Here is a 20,006-nt window from a genome sequence, read left to right as displayed (position 1 = left end):
ACTGATGTTGATGCACGGTTCATTTTGTGCACCAGTAAAATATATACCTATGTTTTGAATTTTATTTTTCCAATTAAGAAGGGTTCGGTGAATGCGCATATGAAACTGGTGGGGGTCAGTACCTCCAACAAGGTTAAGAACCACTGGTTTAGAGACATCTGTCTGTTTGTGGTCCTCTAGGCTGCGCTAAGTGTGAATGCCCTGGAAAAGCAGCTGCAGCCGAGGAAGGACTCAGACCCAGTCATGGCTGGAATACTGGATGAGGTAACAGATTAATCCAATAGTCTTTCTCTCAAACTACTGCTACTTAATTACTTTTTTATTTTATTATGAATCCTATTTAGTATCATAACCACACACATTCAGTGGAGTTAACCCACAAAGGAATCGAACCCAGCACCATGCTCCAACCAATTTACACTATATGGGTCTTGCTATAAATAATGGGGCTAATGTGTGACGTTGGTATAAACATTTCAAAATGCTTTGAAATAACAAAAAAAAAAACTTTTTTATGCAGTTACAGTTGTGTACTTGGGGGAATATATTTGCAAGTTGGCCCATAATTCCACCTTTACAATAAGATGGGCCTAGGACTACACATCCTTTAAGCAGGGTTCATACAGACAAGGACTTTTAGTGATTTTGTTTCAAGCTCTTAATTTATATTTTCAAGGACCTCAATGTTATACAATTGTATAATGTATATAATTGTACATATAGGGCCTAATGTAGAATGCGCCCCCCCCAAAAAAGGCATGCAAAAAGTAGGCCTTACCAATGTGTTGATATTCAAATTATTATTACATTACAAAATATGTGAAAATAATGTCTACTTCACTAAATACACTGAAAGAAAATATATAAAAGCAACATGCAACAATTTCTTAGATTTTACTGAGTTACAGTTCATATAAGGAAATCAGTAAATTGAAATAAATAAATTAGGCCCTAATCTATGGACTGGGAATATACAGTGCATTTGGAAAGTATTCAGACCATTGACTTTTTCCACATTTGTTACATTACAGCCTTATTATAAAATGTATTAAATATTTTTTTTCATCAATTTACACACAACACCCCATAAAGCAAAAACAGTTTAAAAAAAAAATATATATATATATATTAGCAAATTTATGACATTTACATAAGTATTCAGACCTTTTACTCAGTACTTTGTTGAAGCACCATTGGCAGCGATTACAGCCTTGAGTCTTCTTGGGTATGACAATACACGCTTGGCACACCTGTATTTGGGGAGTTTCTCTCATTCTTTTCTGCAGATCCCCTCAAGCTCTGTCAGGTTGGATGGGGAGTGTCGCTGCACAGCTATTTTCAGGTCTCCAGAGATGTTCAATCATGTTCAAGTCCAGGCTCTAGCTGGGCCACTCAAGGACATTCAGAGACTTGTCCCAAAGCCACTACTGCGTTATCTTGTCTGTTTAGGGTCATTGTCCTGACCTCCTGTCTGAGGTCCTGAGCGCAAGGATCTTTCTGTACTTTGCTCCATTTGTTTTTCCCTCGATCCTGACTTGTCTCCCAGCCTCTGCCACTAAAAAACTTTCCCACAGCATGATGCTGTCACCACCATGCTTCACAGTATGGATGGTGCCAGGTTTCCTCTAGACGTGGAAACGTGATGCTTGGCATTCAGGCCAAAGAGTTCAATTTTGGTTTCATCAGACCAGATAATCTTGTTTCTCATGGTCAGAGTCCTTTAGGTGCCTTTTGGCAAGTTCCAAGCAGGCTGTCAGGCTGTGCCTCCGTTTGGCCACTCTACTATAAAAGCCTGATTGGTGGAGTGCTCAGAGATGGTTGTCCTTCTGGAAGGTTCTCCCATCTCCACAGAGGAACTCTGGAGCTCTGTTAGTGACCATCACGTTCTTTGTCACCTCCCTGACCAAGGCCCTTCTCCCCTGATTGCTCAGTTTGGCTGGGTGGCCAACTCTAGGAAGAGTCTTGGTGATTCCAAACTTCTTCCATTTAACAATGATGGAGGCCACTGTGTTCTTGGGTATCTTCAATGCTGCAGAAAGGTTTTGATACCCTTCCCCAGATCTTTGCCTCGGTACAATTCTGTCTTGGAGCTCTACGGACAAGTCCTTTGACCTCATGGCTTGGTTTTTGCTCTGACGTGCACTGTCAACTGTGGGTCCTTATATAGATGTGTGTGTCTTTCCAAATCATATCCAGTCAATTGAATTTACCACAGGTGGACTCTAATAAAGTTGTGAAAACATCTCAAGAATGATCAATGGAAACAGGATGCACCTGAGATCAATTTCACATCTCATAGCAAAGGTTCTGAATACTTATTTATATAAGGTATTTCTATTATTTTTCATAAATGTGCAAACATTTCTAAAAAACGGTTTTAGCTTTCTCATTATGGGCTATTATATGTAGATTGAGGACATCTTTTTATTTAATCCATTTTAGAATAAGGCTGTAATGTAACAAAATGTGGAAAATGGGAAGGGGTCTGAATACTCTAAGGAAATGCACTGTAGATATCAATCTGTTGGTCACAGAAACCTTTAAAAAATAAAAACGTTAAATATAAACATATGGGTGTGGATCAGAAAACCAGTCAATATCAGGTGTGACTACCATTTGCCTCATGCAGCACGACACCCCTTCTTCAAATATACTTTATTAGGCAGTTGATTGTGCCCTGTGTAATGTTGTCCAACTCCTCTTCAATGGCTGTACTAAGTTGCTTGATATTGGTGGGAACTAGAACACAATGTCATACACATCAATCCAGAGCATCCCAAACGAGCTCAATGGGTGACATGTCTGGTGAGTATGCAGGCCATGGAAGAACTGGGACATTTTCAGTATCCAGGAATTGTGTACAGATCTTTGCGACATGGGGCCGTGCATTATCATGCTGAAACATGAGGTGATGGCGGCAGATGAATGGCACGACAATGGGCCTCAGGATCTCATCTCAGTATCTTTGTGCATTCAAATTGCCATCGATAAAATGCAGTTGTGTTCGTTGTCTGTGGCTTATGCCAGCCCATACCATAACCCCACCACCACCATGTGGCACTCTATTCACAATGTTGACATCAGCAAACCGCTCGCCCACACAACGCCATCTGCCCAGTGAAACCGGGATTCCTCCGTGAAGAGCGCACTTCTTCAGTGTGACAGTGGCCATCGAAGGTGAGTATTTGCCCACTGAAGTCGGTTACGACGCTGAACTGCAGTCAGGTCAAGACCTTGGTGAGGACGCAGATGAGCTTCCCTTACACTGTTTCTGACAGTTTGTGCAAAAATTCTTGGTTATGCAAACCCACAGTATCATCAGTTGTCTGGGTGGCTGGTCTTAGACGGATGTGGAGGTCCTGGTCTGGTGTGGTTAAACGTGGTCGGTGGTTGTGAGGCCGGTTGGACGTACTGCCAAATTGCCTAAAATGACGTTGGAGGCGATTTATGGTAGGGAAATGAACATTAAATTCTCTGGCAACAGCTCTGGTGGACATTCCTACAGTCAGCATGCCAATTGCACGCTCCCTCAACTTAAGACATCTGTGGCATTGTGTTGTGACACAACAGCACATTTTCAGAGTGGCCTTTTTATTGTCCCCAGCACAAAGTGCACCTGTGTAATGATCATGCTGTTTAATCAGCTTCTTGATATGCCACACCTGTCAAGTGGATGGATTATGTTGGCAAAGGAGAAATGCTCACTAACAGGAATGCAAAAAGAATTGTATACAAAATTTGAGAGAAACTTTTGTGCATATGGAAGATTTCTGGGATCTTTTATTTAATCTAATGAAACATGGGAGCAACACACTACTTGTTGCATTTTATATTGTTGTTCAGTGTAAATTGGATGCGTGACGATTTTTCTGTAGCCTATGTGGCAATCGCAGGCGCACGTAATAAAGCCATGACTTGCTCTAGCATTAATCTCACCATTTGAATCTCACCATCGCTGTTTTTTTAATGAGGAAGTGACCAAATACCAGGTTCCTTTTTTAATGGAAGGATTTGTATGGAAAGCCAAGTTGAAGCCAACATTAGATGTTGTCGTCCTCATAATAACCTCACCTGGTTTTACTGCAACAGAGTAGCGCAACACCCTTCATATGAAGTAGCGGGAAACAAATGAAAGTGGTCACATCTCTCTCAAAAACTGATCAAAAATGAAAGCAAGGATAATTATAAGGGAGCAGGATAACTTATAAATTAGTTACAGTAATTACAAGGACTTTTCAAACACCTATCTGAGGAAATGTCTGATTTTCAAGGTTGGCCTTTTCCAGTACTTGAATTTCTGAGCTCCAAGTTCAGGTAGGCTACTTCAAGCCCCTTGTATTGTTTCTAAAATTACAGGTGTAACATGGAAACCAAAATGTATTTGTCATGTTATTTCATTACCTGATCATTTTGTGAAGAAGCCCACTAGGCAATGTAATTATATCCAGAATAATTTAGCGTTGTGTGTTGTGCAATAGTCTATTCTACACAGTTGCGCACAGTAGGCACAAAAACATGAACTAGTTTCCTTGATGTTAAGTCTAACGAGACCCGACCTGTAAATAAAGCAGACACAAACAGATGTTCAAGATCAGTTCACTAGGGATATTAGATCCAATGTGGATCCAGGCACAACTGTCCTCACCAGTGTAAAGAATGAGACGGAAAAATATTCTGGACATTCCTCGTTAACCTTTTTCCCGACACTTGGGCATGCGCTATCACAACAGCTGTTTGTCACTTGACTATCAGTAAGAACATATCTTCCTGGATAAGATGATGATGTGTGAAAATAGCTCATCACAAAATGCGCATCCAACAAATATTGTGCATAATTATTGAAGAACCAGGTTCATGACAGTATTGATTTAGGTTTTAAGTAGGAAGGTAAGGTGACTCGTTTAGAAGACACTCGTTCAATGTCTAATTTGACTGATTAATGCTTAATATAATGATAAACGACAACTTACACTGCCATAATTGCAAGGACAGAAAAGTAATGTTTTATGTCACATGATTTTAGACACATCCGTCGAGACACCAACCATGAGAAAGGGTTAAACAGGTTTTAAATCAACACGTACATTTTATTGAATGTAGCTGGCTCCCCCCTTATATCTTAATGTAATGACATCAAAAATAAAATGGCAGATTATCAACAGCTGTAAGAACTTGTCCAGTGTAAGAAATCCTCACTGGTACCCGAGTTTATAGAAAGACCCATATGGTTCATCATGGTAGCTTCATGCTGGTTGTGTTCCTCTCAGATCGCCCACTTCCAGAAGGAGTTAGATGACCTGAAGGCACGCAGCCACAAGGCAGACTTCAGAGTGGGCACCATAGAGGAGATGAAGGAGCTGAGGAAGGAGTCTGAGGACCTCCACATCTTCACCCTGGAGATCAAAGACACCACTGAGGTACAGTACGGATTTCATTTCATTTGATTAGATGTTATTATTTCAGAGATAAGGCCAGCATGAATCAGAATCTGAAGCTCTGTGTAGTTGCCATTGTTAATTAATGTTCCCAGTTGTGTAAATTCAAAGTAACAAAGTAATCGGTTGCATTCACGTGGCCCATGAACTCACACCCCCTGGTGTTGCCAGGTCTATAACAACAAAATGAGGCATTTCAACTTAAGTACAACCACCTAGACCTCATAGGCTCTTACCATGTGTATGTGTGCTTGTTCTCCCCAGTCTCTCCACGGGGACATCAGCACTCTGAAGACCACCATGCTGGAGGGCTTTGCCGGGGCGGAGGATGCAAAGGCCCAGAGTGAGCTCAACAGACACCGGGGCTACCTGCAGCTGCTGTACAAGAAACCACTGGACCCACGCAGTGAAGACCAACTCAAGGTAAGCCTCTGGATAGATAAGGAATGAATGGTTAGATGTGTATATCGAACGTCTATCATTCCTCAGGGTGGATGTGGTAGAAATGGTAAAAGCCTAACACTATTGAAAATAATTCACCGTGTAGAAGACTTTGTTGGACTGTCATTTCTTTTGGGGTTTTCTCCCCATAACCAGGAGATTCGCAGGCTGTACCAGTATGTAAAGTTTGCTGTGGAGGATGTGAACGACGTGTTGGACCTGGAGTGGGAGAAACATCTGGAGATTAAGAAGAAACAGAAGTGAGTGAGAATTCTCTTTCACTTCCAATGTCAATTTCCAATTGTCATTGTATGTTTCCTTTCTAACCAGTTTCCTCTGTGGTACTCCTCTGTCTCTCCCAGACACATGATTGTCCCAGAGAGGGAGGCTCTATTCACAGCCTTGGCCAACAACCTGGACATCATCAACCAGCAGAAGCAGAGGCTGGACACACTGGTCAAAGACCTCCATGCCCTGCGGCTCTACAACAAGACTGCAGCCTGGAGTACTCCTGCCCCCAGCCAGCCCTGCCAGCCTGCTGCTACCACCCCCACCGAACAGAGGTATGTACAAGGGTGTATACCTGAAATACAATGGCCAGATTTATTGTAGCATGAGGATCTGTTCAGAGGCAGTAATTTTTTATTTATTTTTTTATGTCAAATTTTTCACTGTGGTATGTGTGTTGCAAAGTAGTTTTTTAAAAATTATTTACATTATTATTATTTTTTAAATGCATAGTGGTTAAAAATCAATGATCACTTATGAATTCCCTCTGTATTTACTAGTTTGGACAACGAGCTGGAGAGTTTGAGGGATGCACTCCTGAAAGCCAGTCTGGAGACCATTCCCAAGACCACTTCGAAATCTCCAGGCAAAATACTTACATTTTCCAACACATGTCTCACTGTGTTAACTATTGTGCTTGAGTGATGTAAATGTAATTTGACTCCTACTTCTGCAGCCAAAATGTCTCCGATGAAGCAGTCTCAGCTGCGTAACTTTCTCTCCAAGAGGCAGACACCACCAGTCCGCTCCACCGCTCCAGGTATTACCAACACACAGAACACAGTGACCAGTGCTGAGCAGTGAAGTATAAGTAACGTGTGGCGTTTACCCCTCCTGAATGTCCTCTATCTTTCCCCCAGCCAACCTGTCCCGCTCGGCCTTCCTCTCTCCCAAATACTACGCGGACCTGGACGATGTGAGCTCCACCTCCTCCCTGTCTCAGGCCCTGGACCCAGACTACTCCCATTATTTTGCGGAGGAAGAACCTGAGCCTGCCCCCCTCCCCATGCTCCCCCTCTCTATGCCCCGCCACCCCACGGTGGTACGCACCCCCTCCATAGCCCCGGGGTTTGGGGCCATCCAGTCCACTCCCTTCAGTAAGGTGCGCCAAGGCCTGGGCCTCAGCCCCATCATGAGCCCAGGTAGGAAACTATTGAGCTTATTTGACTTTTATTTAACCAGGTTGGTTGGAGAACAGCAGGTAATACAACTTTGCTGTTGTGTAGTAGTATGTCATTGATATTGTATGTTTTACCCTCTAGTATCAACCATCAGGACACAGAGAGGACAGCCAACCTTATGTCAAAGTGCTGTACTATGGTTTTAAGAGAGCTATTCTGTAGTACAGTAAGTCATCAAATTCTTCTCTAGTTCCAACCAATAAGATCAACATGGGAGGTGCCGACAGCACGGCACTAGCCACTAAGACGGTGAAGCACGGAGCCCCGCCTACTGAGAAGGCCACACCCGTCCCCCTTCCTGCCCAACAGGCTGCTGCTAAAGCCGCTTTCCTCAGACAAATGGCCAATCAGAAACCAGGTAGGCGGGTTGCAATTAATGGGAAGTACATTGCATTTGTGACCGTTTTTCTGTCACTGTAACAACATACAATGTTGCCTTGAGACCTAGTATAAAATCTATGGACATTTTTTATTTTCTGCTCTGCAAAGGACATGGGCTTTGGGATCTGTTTCTGTGTTGTGACCATGTTAGGCTATGTTACCTTAACAGTATAACTAGTTTTAAAAAAGAACAAGCTAGGAAGAAACTTTCATTGTTAATCTCACTACATTTAAAACAGTTTGAAGACACTCAGATTAAGAGACTGGTAAGAGCTTCTATTCTGCTCACTCTCGGTTCACTTTGAACAGTAAAACTCAATGCTATGTTCATACTCAGACACCAGGGGGAGACAAAGACCTCAGGATCATAGGTGAACTGACAGCCTCATGACTTTACTATGAAGAATAATGGTTGACAATAGTTTAATCAATAAATTAAATTATTACATACAATTATTTAAACAGTGCTTTTAAAGTTTTAATCAATTGAGACTATTCGTCTGAATATAGTGTACATCAGTCTGTTGGTAACCCAAAATAACATGACCGGTATGATTTGAAGTGATTGAATGAAAAGGTTAGATCATTTTTACACACAAAAGTGACACAATATGTGCGTCTGGTTGTCCCAATGTCAGTTTTAATGACAAATTGTCATTGACGTTTCTTCTTTGTGGTCAACCAGCAGTCAGTGGCTCTCTGACAGAGTCCACCCTGAAGACTGTTCCCCAGGTGGTCAACGTCCAGGAGCTCAATGACAAAGGACCGCCACCACCCATCTCCACTGTGATCAGGTAATCCTTCATCATCATCAATATTACCATCCCTCTTCATCAGGGCGGCACCTTGGGCCTACGCTCAAGAATGCTAGGCACCTTTTCTGATTACAATTCACAAAAAGTAGAAAGGACATTAAATTAAACTAAATATTATGTAGATAAGAAATCTGTAGACAGTGAATACATTTCATTAGGAACGGGCTGAGTGGATCCTATCTAATATTGTTACAATAGTTGGCTGATTCCAATCTAACCATTACTGTAAAAATAACCTACAGTCCACATAACTACTGTACACAGCAGCTTTCTTGTTTTTGTTTGTCTAATTGAAAAACGTCTGTGTGCTGCAGTGTTAAGGTCTGCTGACAGTGCTGAGCCCCTCAGGGTCTGCCACAGTAACTGTGTTTAAAAAAAAGTAATGTCACAGAAATACAAAGTCTTTCTTTGTAGTCTAATACGCATAAGGTGTACAGTATATACTGTATTTGAGTTTGAACCATGCAGGGTCTTCTGATAGGCAAAGCTTTAAAACGAGGTTCCGCTGAGGGCCAGATTACTCTATGGTGGATGGAGGGAGAGAGGGGATATCGCTATTTTAGCTTGGCGAGGCACATTTACAATGACTCGCTGATGCAGAAAGAGACAGCTACACACACAAATAAGGGCAATAGAAAGAACAGGGTGAGCGGGTGTGCTGTACAGATAGTGACAGGACTAGACTGGTGCTGCATGAAGGGGCCGTGTGTGTGTGGGGGGGATGGGCACACACATGGGCAATGGACCATCTTATAAAGTGTGTGTGTGGGTGAGTTTACGTCCTGAGGGACGAGGGCCCACTTCAGCACTAGCCTATGCTATTTGTGTGGTTGTGTGTGTGGGGCTGCATACTTTACGTCAGTGTACAGTGTGAGTGGTTCCCAACGATGCAGAGAAATATTTTACAAATGATATAACACAATGAGTAACGATAACTTGGTTATATACACGAGGTACCAGTACTGAGTGGATGTGCAGGGGTACGAGGTAATTGAGGTAGAGATGTACATACTGTAGGTAGGAATAAAGTGACTAGGCAACAGGATAGATAATGAACAGTAACAGCAGTGTATGTGATGAGTAAAGAGTCAATGCAGATAGTCCGGGTAGCTATTTAGTTAACTATTTTACTATGTAGCACTAAATAGTTAAATAGTCACTGCCATTGGTGATGAAAGGGCTGTTGATGACAGCTGTGCATGTCATCTCAATACCAGAGTGACTAAGGGGCGCCAGGATGGACAGATGTTGGCAGCAGGTACAGCCCTGTATTCCTGTTCCCATAAAGTGACAGAGGGAAAATGTCATCGTCCCCAATGTCACAGTACAGTCAGCCTGGAGGGAGAGGGGCCCTTTAATTGGTACCGTCAGCAGTTTCTGGTTTTAGAATAAATGTTCTTGGGGGAAAAGGAAAGTTCATTTTATGCTTAAGTGCAGATAAGAAATAAACGCACACGTTCTGTTCTTTGTAGATAATATCTGGTATTTGGGAATTAAATTGTTTGACTGCACCAAATGTCAGTTTATTCAGAGGACCTTCCTTGCTTACAAATAGAGTTTTGAATAGTTGTTGGTCTTACATTTGAGTGTGAAATGCACTTTACCCATCGTCCTTATCTAGGGAGATCCTCTTTCTCTCTTAGTCTCACCCTGGTCCCTTATTTTTCTCATGGCATCACATTAAATCACCCATGGCTAATAGTCACCCATAGCAACCGGTCTGATTACTTCTCAGACGAGTTATATGCAGGAACAGCCATTTACTAATCCCATATCCCCAGCCTGTCCTGTCTTCACTGCAGTAGTGTTGTCCTGCCCCAGCCATGGTGTGGAACTGGGAGTATAGATTATCAGAGGCACTGCTGCTGCCAGCCAGATGCCAACATCCGGACGGAGAATGGGATTTGGTGTATAACGCAGCTGCAGCAGTATAGGGTTTTCTCTTACACAACTTCTCTCTCTCACTCCTCTTTTCTGTCCTCGGCTCTCCCATTCTTTCCCTGTCTCTCTCTTTCGTGTCACATCTGTCATCTAATGCCCTTTTACACGCGCACACACACACACACACACACACACACAACATGACTTAAACAGAGCAGAACACCTCAAAGCATATAGCCAGCTGTAGCATCCTTCCTATTAAGATTTACTTCAATTAATTCATTTCATTTTATCCGTGGGTGGTCTTTACATTTCTAGGCTTCAGTGGCCGTGTGATAGAGTTATAGTGTGTTAGCAGCAGGAACATTGCACTGGAGTGGGTGGTCACTGGTGCCTGGCCTAGCCTGCCTGGCAGTGATAAAGCTGGCCAAGTTGTAAACCTAGGCTGATACATGGCAGTGCTTGTAAATGTCTGTTGGTGCCAGGTTACAGTGCGTGCATGTGTGCGTGTGTACGTACGTGTCTTGTGCTTGACCTCTAGTACCTAGGAAACAGCAGGCAACAGCAGAGCTCTCTCCCATCTCTGAGTTAATGCATGGGTAAGGCCTGCCCATGCAACTTTGATGGAGAGACACTGAATAATTGACAGTGTGTGTTGCTGACCCAAGGCGATAGGTCCACACTGCCGCTCACCAAACGGACATGTTTGTAACTATGGAAATGTTGTAGCAAAGAGAACTTGGCCCTGTTCCAAAACAACTCCTAGCCCCCGTCTTTGCAGATCTGAAAGAATAAGATGGGTCTAAGCAAAATGGGGGAAGTTCCAATTGAAAACCATTTCGCTTACACCTTTCCAATTCCTGCAGTGTGTGGAGCTCTGTTGTGTCTGGTGTTTGAGTAGTTCTAAAATGTATAGCTTGCTTCACTGTTTGTTGACTACTACTACTGTTATGTAGGCTACTCCGGTTCCTGCACAGTACTGGCTGATGGAGAGAGCCTGCACTACCTCTTTCTCCCTGGAGGGGGCCCTGTTGTCAATGAGATTTCAGTGGCCATTCTTGGCCTGACTTGGGCATGCTTGAGTAAGTGGGGGCTCAAGATGACAGCATTGGTACCTCACAGTTCAAACTCATCAACGTTTAAATAAACCTGTCACAGGTTTAGCTGTTACTTTACGCTACACATCCTCCTCGGTCTGCTAACTCACTGGCCTTAGCAGCTTACATCTGTAGTGGAAGATCTAGGATCTGTAGCGCTTCCCATTAGCTTTTTGATCACCTCTTATCTCAGGCCTGTTCAGTGTGCCTGTTTCTTCTTTTGTTTAGTGCTTAGGCCATTTCTTCAACAAGCACATTCCTTTTGTGTGTGTGCGTGTGCGTATTGATCGATGCGGGCTGCCCAAGGCCCTGTGGTGATGCGGTGCTCATACTGATGCAGCACTGAGACGGCCGTGAGTAGAGTTGCTGATGAGCGGAGTAATCATCCCCAGCTCTGCCACCTGCTCTGTGCCCCCTCATCCAGAACTAGCCACACACACACACACACACACACACACACACACACACACACACACACAACAAGAACCACCAGACAGACACCCACATTGAAAGAACAACTAAACACACACTTAACCCAAATATTATGCATCTATACACATACATACTCATCACCACTACCTACCTCATAGGAAACACACAGTCACTTTACCAAACACACAGTCACTTTACCAAACACACACCTCTCCACCAGAGAGAACATCCACTGTGTCCCTAGTCAGGTTGATGTCCCTAGTACAGCAGTTCTCTGATGTGGAGTCATAGCTTATTGGAGGTGAGTCCATCACATGAGATGAGAGCTATCAGCCCTGGTTTGTGTATGTGGGCCTCAGCCGAGAGAAACAGACTCCAGCTAGACGGCTTTATCAGGTCACTGCCTCCGTCGCATCTGATTCACTGCCGGCATAGGCTAGCAATCTGAGTGCATATCTGGCTTGCCATCCCCCACGGCACTCACTGCCCCAATCTCCCTCTCTTTTATCACCTCTCTCACAAACAGCTCCCTCTCTGTCCTCTATATCCCTCCCTCTTCATCTTTAGTTCTCCCATGCCTCTCTCCCAATCGGTCACTGTCTGCCATGCTCTCTTTCCTTCTCTGCCCTCTCCCAATGTCTTTGCCTCCCTATCTCACCCTCGCTCATTCTCTAACCCTCTGCTCTCCCCCCCATCTCACCCCGTGTCTCTGAGAGGATGTAATTGATGGTCCTCTCTCTCCTCTCTCACTCTCTGCTAGGCCTCGCTCCTCTATTGTGATGCGGTTGAATATTTTGGCAGGATTCTCCCTGGGGCCATTTTCCAAATTAGCCCTGCTCACAATAACGAGTCCACCACAGCCAGACAGTCTGATAGGCGGCTTATTTTAGAGATGCATTCCCCAGCCAGTCAGTCCCTCAGACACAACACTGGGCCTGTATTGTGTCCATCCACGCCAGTATGGTTTTGGTTCAGTTGTCAATAGTCTGTCCGTGGCAGTGGTTGATGTTGAAGAATAATTAGTAAGGCAGTGCAGGCCTATTGTTCTATGGCTTTTGTCTTCTGTATTCTATTCACTACTGTAGGTATCGTACATGGCCTTGGCTTTTGTCTGGGATGAGACTATCCTTGGGTTATGCAGAGTGTTTGCAGATGGGCCAGTAAATTATAGGCTGATGCAAAGCGCTGACACACACACACACACACACACACACACACACACACACACACACTCACACACCCCAATTAATCACTTGTGGCGTGAATGGTAATCACACCTCAGTTGTAAGTATGTACATGTCTCCTCACTGACTTGCATTCGTTAACTTTCGGAAAGCAATTCCTGATGAAATGGAGTGGAGGAGATGAGAAATTAGGCTGTATTTCGAATGTGATCTATGCTTTGAATCCAACTCGTTGCGCACGGTTCTTTTTATTTCCTCTTTCTCCCTCTCTCAGCTCCTCAGTCCCAGCCCCGGTCGGTCAGGTTGTTCAGCAAGTTTTGGCTACAGTGGCCAACACCAACCAGGCCAAACGAGTGAGTATCAGCAGCCCATATGGCATCCTCCCAGCTGTCAAATCCTGTGAACTACATCACACTCCATACCTTTATGCCAGCTGTCTGGGTATTACTAGCCAGAGGCCTCATTTCTCCCTGCTCTAAGAAAGTCAAGTCAAGGTAAAACGTCACCAACTTGCAGTCGGAACCAACTGAATACATGTGCAAGAGATATTCAGCTACAACCGGAGGCAAATGGAAGTTCAATAGAAAGTTATTGTTTATTCATAAATACCAAAGAGTTTAATCTGTGTGCTATCAGTGGCTGAATATCTCTCCTACACCCCATCTCTAAGAACTCAGCAACTCTGTGTAGTTCCTGGAGTTCCAGTGTAGTTGCTGACGGCTGGGCTGCGTTGTTATGGGTTAGAGTGCACAGGGCTGTGAAATGCCCCAGGTTCCTCCCATGTCCCAGCGGTGGAGTGATACAAGTGGCAACTGGGTGGGAACTGAATCATACAGGGGAACTCTCACACACATCACACCCCATTTCGAACCAGGTTCAAGTTTACGGGATGACCCATGACGCATAGCCTACACACCGATACACTCACAGAAAAAACACAGAATATGTTAACACTAAAACACTGTTTTGTGATAAACAGAATCCAAAGTCTGAGTAGTGAGATTAACTAAATTACATTTTGCTTTGATTTATGATAAACATGAAAGTACATTTTTGGGTTCTCTAAAATAACATGTATTTTTTCATTTTCAGCCTCTTACTTTGTTAGTGGTTATTTTTGAAGCCTTGGCAAAGAGAGACGTTTAAACTGTCCTTCTGTTGTTTTTCTTGTCAGAATTCTACTCAAGGCATACTGAAGGTGTCCGCTGAGAGTGTCTGCTCAGCTTCCCCCCAGGGTTTTGTGTTTGGTAAGTACACACTGTAAAGATGAGATGTTTTAGATGCTCATCGCATCAAAACATGCTGGAAAGCCCCTTCCACCTAGAGTTGATGTATTTTTCCCAGGGTTTTTATATACTAGAAATCTACAAAATATCTGAGTGAACCATTCATACATTACATCCATTTGATTACATTCCGTACGTTACATATTTGATTAGCTCTTAGTATAAAAAGGTGTACTAGAACCTAATTATCATGCTTCATTTAATGCCATCTCCTCTCCCTCTCCCAGGCGGACCCCCTAAAGCTGACGCCCCAGTCTCCCTGCCCCCCTCCAGCTCAGCCCCGTCACTGGGGGAGCAGAGCAGCAAAGCCTTCTCCTTCACCGCAGCGTGAGTCTCTGGGGTCAGGGGTCAGAGGGACACTTGATATTTTATATATTTTTTTTACATTTTAGTCATTTAGCAGACGCTCTTATCCAGAGCGACTTACAGTAGTGAGTGCATACATTTCATACATTTAAAAAAATAATAATTTGTACTGGACCCCCATGGGAATCGAACCCACAACCCTGGCGTTGCACACACCATGCTGGCGTTGCAAACACCATGCTCTACCAACTGAGCCACAGGGAAATAGGGAAGTTGAATAAAAGAAATAGACCAATAGCTGACTGTGTTTTCTTATACTACATGATGCTTTTGGACAGGTCTGCCGGGGGCTTCAGTTTCTCCTCTGTGTCCCAAGGAGCTCCACCAGGTACCTCTCTCGCTCATGCACAGCCATATATGCCACACATCAGTTTTAGTAGACAGTAAAGTCAGTGTTAAGTTTGTTGAATGCCATATCAATGAGAGTTGTCTGGCGTAGTTTGTAAATCTGCTGTTCATATCTCTCTTCCCAGTAAAGGACGTGAGTAAATTCTCCTTCAGCAGCGCTGGCGGCAGCACAGGAAAGATGATGTTCGGCTCCTCTGTCGGGGAGGAACCCTTCTCCTTCACCCCCAAATCCACCTCCCCCGCCCTGGGGGCCAACGGCTCCCCCACCCTTCTTTCCAGCATGTCAGGCGAGCCTGTGAGGCCCACCTCCATCACCCCCACCCTCAGAGTGGAGCCCCAGGCCCCCAAGGTGGTAGGAGGAGAGACCCTGGGGAGTTTCTCAGGTCTACGTGTGGGCCAAGGGGACGAAGAAAAGCCCTCAGCGGCCGCGTTTAGCTTTGGGCAGCCGGACAACGGAGGGGCGCTAGGGTTAGGCACGGGGGCAGCCCAGTTTAGTTTTGGGTCGGCCCTCCAGCAAGGGAAGCTAGCCGAGGCTGCATTTGGTGAGGCGGATTCTACCCTGACAGACTTATCCAAGGCTGCATTTAAGCCTCCCGAACCAGCCGCCCTGTCTGTCACTAAGCCTGTGTTCTCCACGTCAGCAGCCACCTCCTTCAGCAGCCTCCTAGCGGCACCCCTCTCTTCCCCCTCAACCACCCTGGAGAAGGAACACCCCAAAACCCCCACCCCCCCGACAGACCCCACTCCACCCCTAGAGCCTGCTTCCTCACAGCCCAGCCCCTCCGTCAGCCCCCCTATCGCTGAGCCTGAGGTTACTACCTCGCCAGAGTCCTCAGTCACCCCCACCCCTACCATCCCTGAAAAAGCCCCAACACCCCCAGCTCCCCCCACCGCCTCGACCACCTCTTTCCCCCCTGCCTCCATCACCCCACCAGCCCAGGCAGCCTCAAACACCACCCCAGAGCCTGTCAATGAGTCCACGCCTGCCCCTGAGGCCTCACCACCCGCAATCACCCCCACCCCGGTGGCCCCACCACTAGCCTACCTGGCCCCCAGCTCGGACAAACCTGGCTCCATCTTCACCCAGCCACCGGCCGTCATCACAGTTAGCACAACTATAGCCGTCACCAGTCTCACCCCGGTCATCAACACTGCAGCCCCTGCCTCCACCACCCCTACCAACTCCAACTCCGTATTTGGGCAGCCCGCTCCAGCCTCAGCGGCTGCCGGCGGCTTTGGTTCCACCGGCTTCGGTGCTCCCCCTGCTACAGGCGCAGCAGCTGGCTTCGGGAAGCCCGTATTCGGACAGACAGTAGGCGGGTTTGGCCAGCCTGCTGCTAATGTAGCCGGTGGCTTTGGTTTTGGCCAGTCTGCATTTGGGGCCAACCCCGGATTTGGACAGCCCGCAGCGGCCTCCCCTGCTGCAGTTGCCAGTACCGCTGCTAGTGGAGGTGGTTTGTTTGGAGCCCTCAGTGTCAGCAATGCAAGCGGCTTTTCCTTTGGCACCCCCAGCGCCAGTACGGCCAGCAGTACAGGCACAGGCCTGTTCGGGCAGCCGAGCGCCACCCCGGCCTTCGGGCAGCAGAGTGCCGGGTTTGGACAAGGCTCTGTGTTTGGAAGCAACACCACCACTACATCCTCCACTGGTTTCAGCTTTGGACAGGCTGCAGGTGAGTGTGTTTGTGTGTGTGTGTAACACGTGTGTGTGAAAAGGCACTAATACTGGTTCCATCCTAGAATTCATCACCAATGTAGTGTATTTTCTAAGTGGCAGACAGCTCAGGTCAGCGTCTTATTGGAACATGGTCCGTCCCTTGGACATCACCATGACACTGTATGAGGTTGTTTTAAGCCAGTCTAGTATTTACACAGATGACATCTCAAGCGGCCATTCTATCTCTTCTAGACTGGATGTAAAATCTGTTTAGGGATCAGACAATACCTAATGCTTCAGGATTGGATTTCCAGATTCTAGTTGATTTTGACAAATACTCTCCAAATTCCATATTTAGGACTACTATAATTTTAGCAATGGTATGTTCACCTATACAAACATAGCATAGGTAGGGAAATAAGCAATGGGGCATCGTTGACAGTCAGAGCTGCTGCCAAAGTGTTTAAATGAATGTTGTTTTCCGTCTGTGGGACTGAACAGCATCATTAGGAAAGGCGTTTATCACGGCCATTCGGATAATGCAGCTAGGAGAGGAGCCCTCTACTCTCTGATACAGCCTCGTCCAGTCCATCCATCTGGGCCTGTTAGGATCTGCTGGTTCTGGCAGGCCATACTTCTCCATATGTCCATGGGTCATAGGTACAGACACATGATTTTATTTAACCTTTATTTAACCAGGTAGACAAGCTGAGAACAAGTTCTCATTTACAATTGTGACCTGGCCAAGATAAAGCAAAGCAGTTTGACACATACAACAACACCGAGTTACACATGGCGTAAAACAAACATACAGTCAATAATATAGTAGAAAAATAAGTCTATATACAAAGTGAGCAAATGAGGTGAGATAAGGGAGGTAAAAGCAAAAAAGGCCATGGTGGCGAAGTAAATACAATATAGCAAGTAAAACACTGGAATAGTAGATTTGCAGTGGAAGTAGAAATAGAAATACTGGGGTGCAAAGGAGCTAAATAAATAAATAAATACAGTAGGGGAATAGGTAGTTGTTTGGCCTAAATTATAGATGGGCTATGTACAGGTGCAGTGATCTGTGAGCTGCTCTGACAGCTGGTGCTTAAAGCTAGTGAGGGAGATAAGTGTTTCCAGTTTTAGAGATTTTTGTAGTTCGTGCCAGTCATTGGCAGCAGAGAACTGGAAGGAGAGGCGGCCGAAGGAGGAATTGGCTTTGGGGGTGACCAGAGAGATATACCTGCTGGAGCGAGTGCTACAGGTGGGTGCTGCTATGGTGACCAGCGAGCTGATATAAGGGGGAACTTTACCTAGCAGGGTCTTGTAGATGACCTGGAGCCAGTGGGTTTGGCGACGAGTATGAAGCGAGGGCCAGCCAACGAGAGCGTACAGGTCACAGTGGTGGGTAGTATATTGGGCTTTGGTGACAAAACGGATGGCACTGTGATAGACTGCATCCAATTTATTGAGTAGGGTATTGGATGCTATTTTGTAAATGACATTGTCGAGGATCGGTAGGATGGTCAGTTTTACGAGGGTATGTTTGGCAGCATGAGTGAAAGATGCTTTGTTGCGAAATAGGAAGCCAATTCTAGATTTAACTTTGGATTGGAGATGTTTGATGTGAGTCTGGAAGGAGAGTTTACAGTCTAACCAGACACTTAGGTATTTGTAGTTGTCCACATATTCTAAGTCAGAACCGTCCAGAGTAGTGATGCTGGACGGGCGGGCAGGTGCAGGCAGCGATCAGTTGAAGAGCATGCATTTAGTTTTACTTGTATTTAAGAGCAGTTGGAGGCCACGGAAGGAGAGTTGTATGGCATTGAAGCTCGTCTGGAGGTTAGTTAACACAGTGTCCAAATGAAGGCCAGAAGTACACAGAATGGTGTCGTCTGCGTAGAGGCGGATCAGAGACTCACCAGCAGCAAGAGCGACATTATTGATGTAAACAGAGAAAAGAGTCAGCCCAAGAATTGAACCCTGTGGCACCCCCATAGAGACTGCCAGAGGCCCGGACAACAGGCCCTCCGATTTGACACATTGAACTCGATCAGAGAAGTTGTTGGTGAACCAGGCGAGGCAATCATTTGAGAAACCAAGGCTATTGAGTCTGCCGATGAGGATGTGGTGATTGACAGAGTCGAAAGCCTTGGCCAGGTCAATGAATATGGCTGCACAGTATTGTTTCTTATCAATGGTGGTTAAGATATCGTTTAGGACCTTGAGCGTGGCTGAGGTGCACCCGTGACCAGGTCTGAAACCAGATTGCATAGCGGAGAAGGTGCGGTGGGATTCAAAATGGTCGGCAATCTGTTTGTTGACTTGGCTTTTGAAGACTTTAGAAAGGCAGGGTAGGATAGATATAGGTCTGTAGCAGTTTGGGTCAAGAGTGTCACCCCCTTTGAAGAGGGGGATGACCGCAGCTGCTTTCCGATCTTTGGGAATCTCGGACGACGCGAAAGCGAGGTTGAACAGGCTAGTAATAGGGGTTGCAACAATTTCGGCAGATAATTTTAGAAAGGTAGGGTCCAGATTGTCTAGCCCGGCTGATTTGTAGGGGTCCAGATTTTGCAGCTCTTTCAGAACATCAGCTGACTGGATTTGGGAGAAGGAGACATGGGGAAGGCTTGGGCGAGTTGCTGTGGGGGGTGCAGTGCTGTTGACCGGGGTAGGGGTAGCCAGGTGGAAAACATGGCCAGCCGTAGAGAAATGCTTATTGAAATTCTCAATTATAGTGGATTTGTCGGTGGTGACAGAGTTTCCTATCCTCAGTGCAGTGGGCAGCTGGGAGGAGGTGCTCTTATTCTCCAAGGACTTTACAGTGTCCCAGAACTTTTTTGAGTTTGTGTTGCAGGAAGTAAGTTTCTGCTTGAAAAAGCTAGCCTTGGCTTTTCTAACTGCCTGTGTATATTGGTTTCTAACTTCGCTGAAAAGTTGCATATCACGGGGGCTGTTCGATGCTAATGCAGAACGCCACAGGATGTTTTTATGCTGGTTAAGGGCAGTCGGGTTTGGAGAGAACCCAGGGCTATATCTGTTCCTGGTTCTACATTTCTGGAATGGGACATACTTATTTAAGATGGTGAGGAAGGCATTTTTAAAGAATAACCAGGCATCCTCTACTGAAGGGATGAGGTCAATATCCTTCTATGATAACAGGTACAGACACACACATGATAACATATGCACTGTACGTACACGTACATGTGGATTTTGTGTTGTGGAT

General features: G+C 45.4%; 1 protein-coding gene across 2 annotated transcripts in view; it reads left to right on the top strand.

Annotated features, from left to right (window-relative positions):
- Window positions 1-20,006, top strand: part of nup214 (nucleoporin 214) — a 78,583-nt gene that overhangs the window by 19,968 nt on the left and 38,609 nt on the right. For both annotated transcript variants that reach the window (XM_029709342.1, XM_029709343.1), the window contains exons 15-29: window positions 181-264; window positions 5,268-5,417; window positions 5,700-5,858; window positions 6,033-6,136; window positions 6,239-6,439; window positions 6,665-6,750; window positions 6,841-6,924; window positions 7,025-7,306; window positions 7,536-7,703; window positions 8,412-8,520; window positions 13,410-13,488; window positions 14,310-14,382; window positions 14,649-14,748; window positions 15,066-15,115; window positions 15,261-16,805. In XM_029709342.1, coding sequence (XP_029565202.1) covers window positions 181-264; window positions 5,268-5,417; window positions 5,700-5,858; window positions 6,033-6,136; window positions 6,239-6,439; window positions 6,665-6,750; window positions 6,841-6,924; window positions 7,025-7,306; window positions 7,536-7,703; window positions 8,412-8,520; window positions 13,410-13,488; window positions 14,310-14,382; window positions 14,649-14,748; window positions 15,066-15,115; window positions 15,261-16,805 — 3,274 coding nt within the window. The remainder of the gene's footprint in view (window positions 1-180; window positions 265-5,267; window positions 5,418-5,699; window positions 5,859-6,032; window positions 6,137-6,238; window positions 6,440-6,664; window positions 6,751-6,840; window positions 6,925-7,024; window positions 7,307-7,535; window positions 7,704-8,411; window positions 8,521-13,409; window positions 13,489-14,309; window positions 14,383-14,648; window positions 14,749-15,065; window positions 15,116-15,260; window positions 16,806-20,006) is intronic.

Source organism: Salmo trutta, chromosome 23 (assembly GCF_901001165.1).
Source record: "Salmo trutta chromosome 23, fSalTru1.1, whole genome shotgun sequence".
NCBI classification, from domain to species: Eukaryota; Metazoa; Chordata; class Actinopteri; order Salmoniformes; family Salmonidae; genus Salmo; species Salmo trutta.
The sequence above is the reverse complement of the archived record's forward strand: the minus strand, read 5'-3'. Positions and strand labels throughout refer to the sequence as shown.